This window comes from Strigops habroptila, chromosome 1 (assembly GCF_004027225.2).
Source record: "Strigops habroptila isolate Jane chromosome 1, bStrHab1.2.pri, whole genome shotgun sequence".
Classification (NCBI taxonomy): domain Eukaryota; kingdom Metazoa; phylum Chordata; class Aves; order Psittaciformes; family Psittacidae; genus Strigops; species Strigops habroptila.
In genome coordinates this window covers 101,525,318-101,538,664 of record NC_044277.2, presented here as the reverse complement: position 1 = coordinate 101,538,664, position 13,347 = coordinate 101,525,318, and the positions used below count along the sequence as shown (strand labels likewise).

Below are 13,347 nucleotides of genomic sequence, written 5' to 3'. Positions count from 1 at the left end.
TGGTACTATTTTGAGTTTTAAAACTACTATAACTAGAACCCCAGTTCAACCTCCAAACAACTTAAGTTACACTTGAAATGCATACTCAGATGAAGGAGTTTCCCATTTTGTCCTGCATTTTGGGCTGTCCATTTGGATATTCAAACAGTCTTGGAAGCTGTAGGAGAGCGTATGTTTTCTGCATGTGTCCACTTTGCTAGGTCTAACCTCATGATTAGACACATGATTTCCACAGTGGTCAAGATAAATGAGCATAAAGATAGGCTGCCTGGGGAGAGCAGCATGTTTTCACAGAACAGCTAAGGTTGGCAGGACCTCTGGAGATTGCCTAGTCCACCCCCTTGCTCCAAGAGTCAGCTGAAGCAGGTTGCTCAGAGCTGCGCACAGTTGGCTTTGGAGGACTTCCAAGGATAAAGACCCCACAAGTTCCCTGGGCAACCTCTTCCACCCTCACAGTAAAAAGGTGTTTCTTGATGTTCAGATGGAATTTCAAGTGTTTCAGTTTGTGCCACCACCTGTTTGTCCTGTCACTGGGCACCACTGAGAAGAGTCTGGCTTCTTCATACCCTCTTCATACCCTCCTGTAAGTTATTTATAAAATTGATAAGACTACCCCTGAGCCTTCTCCTCTCCAGGCTGAACACTCCCAACCCTCTCAGCCTCTCCTCACATGAGAGATTCTCCAGTATCCTGAGCTATTACTTCTCAAAACCAGGGCTCAGTTTTCTCTCATTTGTCTATATTTGCACACTCTTAAAGAATTCAAATTAAAAGCATGATTTCTATATCATCCCAGCACAGAGAAAGGGTTTTGTAAATGCCCCAAACTTTAGTCTAAACTGTCCCAATGGCTGATGGACTGAAGAGGAGAACAGGCTGTTACGTAAGTTAAATACACAAACATGAACACCTCACACACATGTACCAGAGTTGTATTCTTACATGTGCTTCAGTTTGACTGTTTAGCAGAATCTGGTCCTTTCCTCAGGCCAGGAGGCAGTGAGCAGGGGCTCTCTGAATTATCACATGCTCTAATGCTCAAGAAGATGACTGAATGACAATTGACAGGCCCGCAACAAGTTCTTAATTTCTTGTTTTGCTTCGGTTCATTTACTTTACTGAGTCTCCCCTGCATATGATATTACTACAAATGTGAAAAGCAGAATTCATTTAATAGCCTTTCCCTAACAGCTTAATGCCCTTATCAGGTCTTCATTTAAAAGAGCTCTGCCTGTCTGTCTAAGTGCATATGCTAGACCAAAGGAATGACACTAGTGAAGCCAAAAGGACTTTCTCAATGCACAATACATTTAGAGCCGCTATGATTGATATGCAGTGAGGATGTATGTGAAGATTTCACTCCAAGGCAGATGTCAGCATTAAAGACAGAAAGGTGAAAACATCCCAAAACATCAGGGCTAATTGTCTGAATCTATCAAGAGTAACCTGGTTACTAGAGTTAGTGGGAATATCAGTAAGCATATGAGGCAAACAATGTGTATGAATCAAGAGTGCATGGGTCTGTCTATGACATGGACTTAAAAGCAGAAGCTCTATTTGATAATCCACCCAAGGACATGCACTTGAGCCTAGAAATTCAACATGAACAGCCTAGATATTCTGCATACCAAATAGAATAATTTTGTCTTTCTCGCCCTGATGATTGTATTTTGTATCCCGCTTTTGTTGTGCAGGGTCTGGGCCAGCTACACCTTTGCTGGTGAGAGGCAGCACATGTACCTATATAAACATACCATGTCTTTCTTCATATCTATGATACACCAAGGTGAGATCCCGTCACATTCACTCTGCAAGTACACAAAGATGGTGAAAGAAGGCACTGGTACAGATGCTGTAGTGGTTTCTCCATCTGGCCGTCTTATGTGCAGTGTGGTCACAGATGCTATGGCATGTTTCTATCAGGGGTCCTACTCTCCGTTATTTCTTTTAGGATTGATGAGCAGTCTTCCAAAATCAGGTGTTCAAACCCTGGTGTTGAACTCATTCACAATGGGAATGTTTAATGTGCATTGCCATTATTAAAGCATGTGGTGTTTTGCCTTTCCGGTTTTCAAGACACAAGTCTTAGTTATTTTGGTTTGTGCTGTTTAAGCTAATTCAGCTTAAAACAGCTCTAGCTCTTGAGTTCTGAAGTCCTTCTTCAGCACAATGAGACAGCTGCCATGCTGCTGTGGCTTGTGCAAGGTAAAAACTACATGGAACCTGACCATGAAGGAGACCCATAATGTTGTGATCCTTTACCCATCCAGAAACAAGAAGGTCTGTGAGCTCAGAAATCAGGGAAATCTGGTGATCTGGTGAGGCCAAGTCAATCTCCCAGTCCTGATTGACTTGGACACCCACGGAACAAGTTCCAACTGAAGTTTTCCTGGTCATTTTGAAACTATGGTATGAATTCTCCTGCATGATTACTATAGCGAGGGATGGAATCACGCAAAACTTTTCCCTCAGTGAAGGGAAGCCTCTCTGATTACCAACATGAATAACTCCTGGGAATCAGATTTTCACCTTCAAAGCTACAGAAGAAAGATTGATCAAGGGTTCAAAAGTTTGTGTGGATCAGAGAAGAGGAACTTAGTAGTGCAAAATAAAATTCCTCTCCTACCTATAGTACAGATGGCCAAAGCTCAGCCCATTATCCTATCCATCTCCCTTACAGTCAGGAGAAATAAATAGTGCATGTAAGTCTAATCCATCCAACCTACTTTGGACATCTCCTTCCAGATGAGATGAAATGCACCCCAGACTGCATTTACTGTTTTGACTGACCATCATTGATTATAAGACACAGCAGACTAGTGAAGATACAGACACCTACAAGGTAGATGCTTACATTTAATCAGATGTGCTATAGACAGACAAACAGTGTGGTCATTTGAAAAACAGGTTCATAGAGAAAAGGTTGGGTTTTTTTTAAGATTAGAGAAGGGAGCTGTAACAGACAACAGACATTGATCCAAACACTAACTATTTGAAAAGTAGAAGCTGAGCTTATACTTGAAAAGTACATCTGACCAGTATCAATGTTTGAGGAAAACATTCCCAAAACACAGATGCCTGTTTATCTCCCATATTTTTCAATGTCATGCACTAACTGCTTCCAACTGGAAAAGCCAGAAACAGAAATGTGAAAATTCCAGCCATAAGATTATTCTTGGCAGACTGTCAACTAAATTCTATACACCCAGAAGGCTAAATCCTCAAGCACTCAACTGTAGTTTTTATCAAGGTCTTATTCAAGCAAAATTCCCATTGAAGGAGATTACTCTGCCTGTAAATCATGTATAGCGCTATAAAATGATAGCTTCAGGGCTTGGATAAGGATATTTGGGAAAGGTATTTTCAGGAGTTGACTCAAGTAGTGCTTTGAAATTTGAGATGGTCTGGGCTTGAATGGAGGTGATTTGACCTTTCCTCTTTCCTATCAATCAGCCTCATTTCTAAATTACCAGTTCAGCCTGTAGGCATTCCTTAATTTATTTAGAGAGGCACATAAACACAAATGTTAACATCACTTACTGTTCATTTTCATAATATAGCTTGCCAATGGCCCAGGCAATGATGATTGGGCAAGGAATACCTGCAGGAGCAAAAAATCAGGAGTTAATCATGTTTATATGGATGTATGGATGGATGGTACCAAAGTAGTTTGAGATTTGTGTGAGGAGAGTCTTGGTTAATGCACTTGAAGACTCTAAATGCAAGTGATCCTACCTTGGTATCCTTGAGACATCACAATTGCTAAGACCTCTTATAAATAAAAAAGATCATCTCAACTTCTAGTAGCAGTAAGAACAGTTAATAAAAATATTAACAAGCACCATATGTATACCTGTGTCAGATATCAGAATAATTCTGGCTGAGTTTAAGGCAACTGCGATCCCTTTCATTTTCTTACAGTTGATATAGCAAAACCTTAAAGACAGTACTTTGAGATGAGTGGTTATTTCCCAGGTTATTTATTTCCCAGGCTGCAAGAAGCTTGTAAACTCATTTGTATCACTGGATGAAGCACATTTTCAAAATTTCCAACATTTTTTTGAGTTGAGTCTTCCCTATGAAGCAGGATTTGAGAATGATGATGACTAAAAAGGATTGTGTATGGGAAGGCAAAGCAGAGCCAAAAAGCACCCAAAAAGGTGAGAGGAAAGGTATATTCATCTCACACCACTCCTATATTAGCAATCAGAAACCCAGGGGGTCTGTGAGTGCTGTGTGAACAGCATTTTCGAGTTTGGTGAGAAAACTGAAAAATACTGGAAAAAAATTTCATCGATTCCCCACATAAACATTTTCTTTCTACTACAACTCCGCTTTCCTCCTATTTGATTCTGGATTGAATGACATACTTTGTTTTAAAATTATTTCTGCCTTCAGAACTGCAATTCAACTACTTCTGCTCAGTTCTGAGAGGAGGAGGCATTTCTGAACAAAATAGCATTCTGTTTTCAGAAAAGAAAATATTTGTGACTTTTTCCCATGTTTCTTCCTTCAACAGAAAAGAACTGCCAAATTCACTAGGTCTGTTTGACCTCAGATTTTGCATTCAAGCAAAAAAGCTGCCCACCCAGGGCTTGTCTTGCAAAACCTCTCCTGGCCAAGTTCAAGACATGGACATGTTGTTTGGAAAGACCTCTGAATGTATCCACTCCAATCTCCTGCTCAAAGAACTATCAACACCAGCCCACCTCAGCCAGGGCTTAGCCTTGCCGAATTTTCAATACCTCCAGGGTCAGAGATTCCACAGCTCGTAAGTCATCTGTTCCAGTGTTGTATTAGCTTTTGGTAAATTTTCTATTTTCTTAACATCCAGTTGGAACCTCCCAGCCTGCAATTTGTGGCCATTCTCCCTTCTTATAACAGCTGCTATTACCAAGAAGAATTTGGCTCCATCATCTTGTAGTTATCTTTCAAATCATTCTTGGTACCTAACAGATCCCTCCTTAACTTCCTCTTTGCCTGATTAAACAAGCTCAGCTCCTTCAGCCTCACTTCGCAGGTCATGTCCTCTAGATCCCTGATCATACTGACAGTCTTCTACTGGATGATGTCATTTTTCCATATCCCTTTTGACCTAAGAGACCCAAACCTGGCCACAGTATTCCAAAGGCAGCCTCATCAAACCTCAGTAGAAATCTCAATCTTCTGGTCACATTTGTAGTGCAGCCCAGTATGTGTTTTACTGCATTCATGATGAGAAGGCACTGATGACTTACATTCAGCCTGCATCCACTGCAAGCCCTACATCTATTTCAGCAGACAGCAGGATGATGCAGGTTATGTTGATGCGGCTAGGGAAAAAGAGCAGCCTTTGCTCTGGCCCAGGCTGACACAGTAGAACTGAAGTAACAGGGCATGCAATGAGCTTTTTTTCTGTCTTTGAGTAGCCACAAGGATTGTACAAAGATGACACGTGATTCTGTTAAAGGCTGTTTTCTAGGAACAAATCCCTCAGCAGTCCAAAAGACAGCTGTGAAGTTTGACTGGAACATAATTAGGCTTCTCTTCTAGTCAGCTCCTCACTTAGAAGTGTCTCTTGAGACTGAGTGGTCCACAGGGCACAGACAGTACTTTTCTGTCTCATGCTGCGCTGTGATCACTGCTTTGCTGATCAAAGTGAAAGGGATGTGGATGAACTGTTGCATTCACAAAATGCTAAACATCAGAGTTCTCTTTCTTTCCTTGACAACGGATGCCTGAGGACCTAAATGAAGAAGATAAATTCAGCAATACCTATTAGCTTAGTGAAGCACTAAATCTGATCTCATGTTGTTCTGGCAAAATTAGGTCTGAATGTCACATTTCACCACAGTGGGATTTTAAAAGTTTATTCTTGCTGCTCTTGTCTTTATCACTTTAATGCCAGGTACCATGTAACACCATTTTAAACTCACAAGTCACTTACACCATCCTATGAAGAGAAAGACCCATTTCCGCAGCTTATCTGTGGAGTAAGTCATCACTATAGCAGTGTGTAAGTAGCAGCCTTCCACAAACATCCAGAAAAAGTTGGTCACCACAAAATAATTGTAGACAGTGGTAATACATCGACACCAGGGCTGGAAAGGAAACACAATAGAAGATTTTAAAATCATAGTGAGAACATTTAGAAGATTCTGTATATTGCTATTCCCTTAAAAATCATGGTAGAATTCATTCACAGGGTGCAGATTTATACTGGTTATTTGGAATCACAATATCTTCAGTGCCGTCGGACACTCACAGCTATGTCTGTGACTTTGCTGAGGCTTGGCTTTGACTACAACATGCAGGATATCCTGTACCTAAGCATGTCTGGAAAGTTAATGTGCCTGACGGCACATCCACACCAGAAGGTTGCAAGCAGTTTAAGAAGCAGCTTTTTAGGAAGAAGACAGGAGGAGGCAGGCCATTTAACTACAGATGATCTTTCAGAGAGGTGCAGCCATGGCCTAGGGTTGTATCCAGAGATGACGTAAGAGTCTAAGCATATCTTAGGCAGTATAACCCACCTGCCGAGCAATTCAAAGAAAATATAAGATAGAAGTTAATGTCACAGTCTTCCCTCATTTCCACTGAAGGGAAGGAGCACCACTGACATTTAGGAAAAAGATATTTTAAGTTAAAGATATGCTTTTATCAGCTGCTTCATCCCCTCTATTCCTGCCATTAGTGCTTCAGTCTGTGAATCACATCACTATACACATCACCTCTGAATTTTGCTGTAACTTCAGAAGGAACTTTTGGTGAGGCTCAGTGTATCAGTAAAGGCATTTTCTCCTAATGGCTGTGTGCAGTGAGAGCACAGCTGTGGAATACACAAATAGCTGTAGAGAGGCAGATGGTAACATCACATCAATAAATCACAAGTAACTGCTGGTGGTAATTTCCATACTGCTACACACAGAAGTCTGGGGAAATTTATTTCTGACCAAGCAGTTATTCAGCATATTCCCTGAAGCATGACATTAATTACCTATGTTAGCTGGTATCATTGATGCCATTTTGGTCTCACCATTCTCCAACCTTTTAATTAACTCTACTAAAGTATTTGAAACTTTTGACCCTCAGTTAATTTTATTTTGGACTTCATATGCATGAGGTATTGATGATCTCTAGGCAGTCAACAAAGCAGCAGATGCACTATCAAACCCAGGACAATTCTGTGGACTAAGAATTTACTGGACAAGAAACACAGTTACAAATTGATAGCCCATTCACAAGTTGTGATCGCTTCTGTTTATGGAGCTGAAATAAACAGAAGAAATCTTTTGGATGTGTTAACGCTTTCATTTCTGTATTATTTCATTAAGATTTGAAATTTAGTTTGGCTTCATCTTTAAAATAGGATTTAAACAAACAAACAAAAAAAAAACCTCAGAAGATGAAATTTGTTTTTCAAAATTTTGTTTAAACCAAATTAAATTTTTCTTTTCTTTTTCTTTTTTTTTCTTCTTTCAGCTTTGAGCAAAGGACAGTAAAACCACAATCAAAAAACACCCCTGTTTTTGGCTAACACCAAACAAATATTTTGGCTCCATTCCTGATTGACCCCCAAACTGGTAAGACTACATTTCCAAAGACTCTAAGTCTCAGGGTCAATTTTTGAAGGTATGAGCATGAATTAAATTTTTCCCTGAAGCCTCAATTTCATATAAATTCTCTGTTATAATGTCTAGACTCTTGTTCCCTTCTCTCCCTCATTTGCAACACTTACACAGTTTTTGTCCTCTCCACAGCTGCCCATTGTTACAAGAATTGTAAGAACTAATTATATCTGAGCCTGTTGTTCCTATGTCAGAACTGAGTGGAATTGGCCAGTGGATTGGGAAGATTCTGGGACAAACATAGGAAAATACACATAATGGTGGTGAGATCTCCCTCTGCATCGTTTCCATAGGAAACCAGAATAAAATGGATTTTGAGCAATTCCATTTGGAATTATGGATTTATTATTATTGAATAATAAACCAAATTAGCAGAACTCATTAATTTATACCTTCTCATTTATTTCACCAAGGATTCTTGATCCCCACATGTATCCAGCATTGCTCCAGATATCTTCAGCAATTCCCCTTCTTGATTTATTACCATAAGCACTGTAACTTCATGCAAAATATTTCCACATTGAGTCCTTGGTGCTTCTGTAACTACATTATTTAATCTCCACTGATCAGCACAGAAGAGATCATATCTAGCATAAATCACATCTAGCATAAATGATGTTTCTCCCACTGATTTTGGTGGTGTTATTTTGATTCTGACTTAAACCACAACAAGAACATAACAAATTTATCACAAAGCTTTTATAAAGCACCTTCCCAAAATGACTGCAGTGTTCTGCAGAGAAAAGATGTGTTAATGAAAACTGACGCTTGTGAGGATCTGTCCTTTTATATTTGCAGGTTTATATTTTTCTTGGCACTTTGTGGTCATGGCATTTGAGTGCCTGACTGTAACTGTGGGGTTTTTTCTAAATAACTGTAAAAAAATTGTATTAAGATTCGCAGTATTGTCATGAGAGTTAATCACGCTGCATAAAACTGTCAACAATAAAGCTCATATACCACCATTTCTGTGGTCTGAAAATGTCAGAAACACAGACAAAGCGAACAATGAATTAATAGAAGCTACACCTTCTCAAAGGAGCATCTGATTGAATAATAATACAGAGTTATGCATAGACTTCTTCTTTATCTGGGTACTAATGACTTTTCTATTTGTTTTCCCGAAGTGTGGGATTAAAGTTCAGGTGTCAAAATTGAAAAATTAACCAAGGATGACAAGTGCCCAGCTGACATTAAAATGAATGAATATCCAGGCTCCTGGGGTGGTTTTCAATTTCTGCAGGACCAGTTCCTACACGAGTGGAGCCATGACCGATATCATCTACGGATCCAGCTCATAATCTCTAGGCACTTTAATCCACCTGCTTTCCAAAGACAGAGAGCATGAAGGGGGTGTGTGTGTGTATGGGTGTGCATGTATGATGTTTGTAGTGCACTTTCTTCTTGGTTATGAAGGTTGTCATCAGCAGGTAGCCCTAAAAGGAGAATACTGCACTATAACAACATTATAAGGGAAATGGAACAGTAAAAAACCCTGCCAAGGGACTGTCAAAAGAGACTACTTGCCAAGGAAATGTAGGTTTATTCCCCAAGAAAATAAAGAAAAAATGCTTTTTCTTTTGGAGTGGATGCTTTTAATCCACACCAAAATCCTTGTATTACTGGGGCTACTGGGAGACTAAACAGCGAAAGGCATTACAGTACTTGCACAGGGACTGATTCAGTGTCCTTACTTAGACAAGCATTTGCAATTGGGAGTTACTTGAGTGAACAAGAAATAACATGGAGAGTAAGAGAAATGGGAGCATAGTGACATGCTCAGTTTCTCTAGAATACTCAATGCCATGCAAAATAGACACACCACTTCTTGCCGCCTTCAACCTTCTAATTTTTTATTGAGTGGATCTGTCTGGTCTCTTGAACTGTCTCTGACTCTCAATCGCACATCAGAAAGCTGACTTATACAGCTATGCAAGCAGAAAAGTCCTCCTTGCTTTTTTGTCAGCTAGGTTAGTTCTCCATAAGTTTAGTGAGTTCAGCCTCCAAGGATTCAGCTCCAAAGGGATGAAGAAAAGGAACAGAGCTAACACAAAAAAGCCAGCAGGAGCTGGAGTGAAGCATTTGGATCTCTGGAGGAATGAGCGATCCCTTTCAGTGACAGGGAGTTCCTGCTGGATGCAGCCCATATCACAGAACTGCATCCTCATGACCAGCACAAAAGCAAAGAAGGGATAAGCATAAAAATGGAATTTTGTAAAAAAAACCACCAAAACTTCAAAGATATCAACAAGCAAAAATTGGACTGTTTCAGGCTCTATTTCTTATTTTCTTGGCAGTCCCACTGACTCTAAGCAGTAGGGTGCCCACTGTCATTAGACAAAGTAGCTGACTCGGAGCCAGATCAATTATTTCTGCTCATGGAGATGTTGCCCTCTGGCATTAATGCTTTGCCCTACACAGGTGCACATCACTGCAAGATGCTCTGACAAAAATGTTCAAGAAACACCCAATTTAGAGTCTTGAACAATACTGTGTCTTACAGTACATAAATTTGGAAAGTATCTATGGTCAATGAAGATAAGAGATCCCACTTTGGGGAGGGATTTTTGTTAAAAAAAACAACCAAGCAACCACCCACCCTTTGATATTCAGTAATGAGGAAACAAATGAAAATTTAGCAAATCTAAGCCTAATTTTCTTCCCCCCACCCCCTTTTTCTTTTAATTACATGAAAGCCAGTCTGAGCATATTGATAGGTGTCCTTTGTAATATTTCTATCAGTTTAACAAATTCAGCATCCCTGCCAGTTCTCAAACTACATGGCAGACATGCTACCTCCAAGCACTTACTTCATTGCTTTCATGTATGTTGTGATCTATCATTTGAAGCAGAAACCACATCACATTCCTCAGGATGAATGTGGTGATCAAGTTCCAGTGGATAATATTCCGCAGGCATCTGATACTCCTAAACAGGGAAATACATTTAAATCAACACATATAGTGAATATATACACATACACATTAATGACTATATAAAATGAACAAGCTAATTCTGTTCACTTGCAAAATTCCTCATGGTTTATCCCCCTCCACAACTTCTATTATGCTATGAGACAGGAGGTTCATCTGTCCAATGAGTCATCAATAACAGTGTTTGAGGCTGTCTGCAGTTACATCTTTACCAGCAAGCATATCTGGGTCTGGTGCCATTCTCTGGCTCTCAGGATAAATTGCATAGCCAGTGCCAAAGCTAAAACTTGGATTTTGCAGTGTAGTCACAACACAAATAAATGACATAAATATAAAACAGCAACAGGACAATGCCCAAATCTGTGCTGCTTCTCCTTGCTCTATACCTTTCTTCCAAAAACCACAGCATCACTTTTGCAAAAAAATCATGTATAACAATTTTTCTTGATAACATGAGGAGCTCCCATTGACAATAATCAATTCAATCAAATGAAACAGGAAAGACTCAAATATTCAAATGGTCATTTCATCCTTGGTTATCATTTCTGGTCCTCTCTGCTCCATCCCTAGAGCAACTAGAACTAATAAGTCCCTAAACAACCAGACTGGATTGGATTCCGTTGCACTGTTCACAAAGGAGATTTGGTGAAAAATATCTGCACTGGAGTGCCAAAACGGAATAATTTACATGTGGACAGTCTCTGGAATAGGTTTGCCTACATGAACTTCAAAGTTTTCAGACCCATTAATGCAATAGCAAAGCATGGACTGCCTGTTTTTCAGTCCAGGGCTTAGTTGGCTGTACCAAGCTTTCTTAAATAAGGTAGAACTGCATATTCTCCTTCACCAGAAAATATCCATGTCTGGTTTTAGTTCTTTCCCAGCCCCCATTCAGATGCAATTTAAAATATGAACACAACATAAAATATGAGCTACAGTAAGTTGGGACACACTGCTTTAAAACAAAAGATGGGACATCTTACATAGTGCTTGCTGCTGAAAAAAGCTCCAGGAGGCAGCCAGTGCATGGTGCTGATGCCAGCGACCAAAGTATCAGTGAAGCCAGACAGAAAGTTACTCATTACAGATCCAGTCATTTAAAACAAAATCATTCGTCTTCTCATTCTTTGTGAAATGGTAAAAGAAGAAAAGTGCCAAGCTGCAGTTTTGCAGTTAGAGTCTTCAACTGAATGATCTTTTCTCAGCTAAAACATTCCAGCTATTAAAATCACTTCCACAGGGGTTCAAACAGACAGTGCGTTTTCCGGGATCATCGGGTTAGCATTCTGCATTTGCCATTATCAGTCTCCTTGCAAATTAAGCCATCAAATAACATGAAGCAAACATAGAAAATGGTGTTCTCAAACATGCTCAGCTGTAACTGACTGCAGCTTGTTCCAGTGACAGCAAAAAGAGAAGGTACAACCCAGCAACCGACTTTGCTGTTGCCTCAGGTGTTTTGCATGACAATCAAACCAGCCTTCTTAACAGTAAACACTACTTTGCTGATAAAACACTTATTGCCCTCTTCCTAGGACTTGATTAGTCAGTCTTAGGGCCAGAAGCAATTCTGTTATGTCCTTCAGCCTCGCAAATATCTCAAAACACTTCACAGCAATTCAGCAAAAAAATCCCAAAACAAGTAGAAGACCTCCCACATAAGAGACACTGCAACTTACAGAAAGATGCTCAGAGGTATAACCCTACTAAGTCAATGCTAAAATAACCTCTGAGTTTAACAACCCCAGCACCAGGTATGAAACTGGAACTTGGTTTTCAGAATCACAGTGACTCATGACTGGAATCAATTTGGAAAACACATCTCCAGCTGCTCAGATCCATTCCCTTTTATTTAAGCCACAAAGATGAAAAGTGTTGCTCTCAGTGTGACCTTTGTGACCAGGGAACATGTCAGAGACATGTCTCACTTTCAAAATTTCACTTCTAACAAAAGGTAAAGGTTCACTGTTAGTCTTTCAAAGAAACAAGGCAACCAACACCTACAGCCTTTTCTGCTGAACCCCAGGAACTCAGCTGGCTCTAGGCAGACTCTGAAACACGCTATTAAGGTCTGTTCTCTGTTGATCTCCTGCCCATAAATGTCCTGCGGCTGCTCTTCATCTACATGTTTTATTCACTCCTTTTAGGTTAAGGATTAGCAGATTAAGGAAGGAGTTTGAAACACTGTTTCTATTGGGAGAGGGAGACAGGGGACTAGAAACTGAGGAAATTCAGGTCAAAGTCTAGTTACTAACATGAAATTAATTGCTTCTGAGAGCTCTAACAACAAAACAGATCCAACACATTTGCCACCTGAATGTATTTCTTGACAGTGAGAAGATAAAGGAGTGGGGAAAAAAATCCTTGCTGCCCGCCTCCATTTAGATGTAGTTTAATCATCCCATATGCTGGAACATCACTAAATCTGGCTGGAGGAAACCTTGTTCCCACAAGATTTACAGCAGAACATTGAACTGGCCACAGCAGCAAATAGGATCAAACAAACATGGTTTTGGTTCAGTTCATAAAAAGAGCTTTTCCTCCAAGTAAGATCCTAGTCATCCTGTGCTTGGAATATAAAGACACATGCAGCATCTACTGGCTGCATGATCTTTGCCCTTCATATTACTTCTTCATTCATACTGTTTTGTTGTCTTTGCCCATCAATCTGCATCTAGCCACTGGCTTTTGTTTGGATTGCAAGAAGCTTGAGACAGAGGCAAACTTTTAGTGATGTCTGTTCAGGACCCGGAGCAAGAGGGTCTGGTCTGTGTTGGGAACTCCCAGGCTACACAGATAATTATGAT

At 40.0% G+C, this 13,347-nt stretch overlaps 1 protein-coding gene across 3 annotated transcripts in view; it reads right to left on the bottom strand.

The window, feature by feature from the left end:
• CRHR2 (corticotropin releasing hormone receptor 2) overlaps window positions 1-13,347 on the bottom strand; it is a 156,419-nt gene that overhangs the window by 37,906 nt on the left and 105,166 nt on the right. For all 3 annotated transcript variants that reach the window (XM_030490839.1, XM_030490848.1, XM_030490857.1), the window contains 3 exons: window positions 10,418-10,535; window positions 5,927-6,080; window positions 3,541-3,601 (listed from right to left, as the gene is read on the bottom strand). In XM_030490839.1, the coding sequence (XP_030346699.1) occupies window positions 3,541-3,601; window positions 5,927-6,080; window positions 10,418-10,535 (333 nt within the window). The remainder of the gene's footprint in view (window positions 1-3,540; window positions 3,602-5,926; window positions 6,081-10,417; window positions 10,536-13,347) is intronic.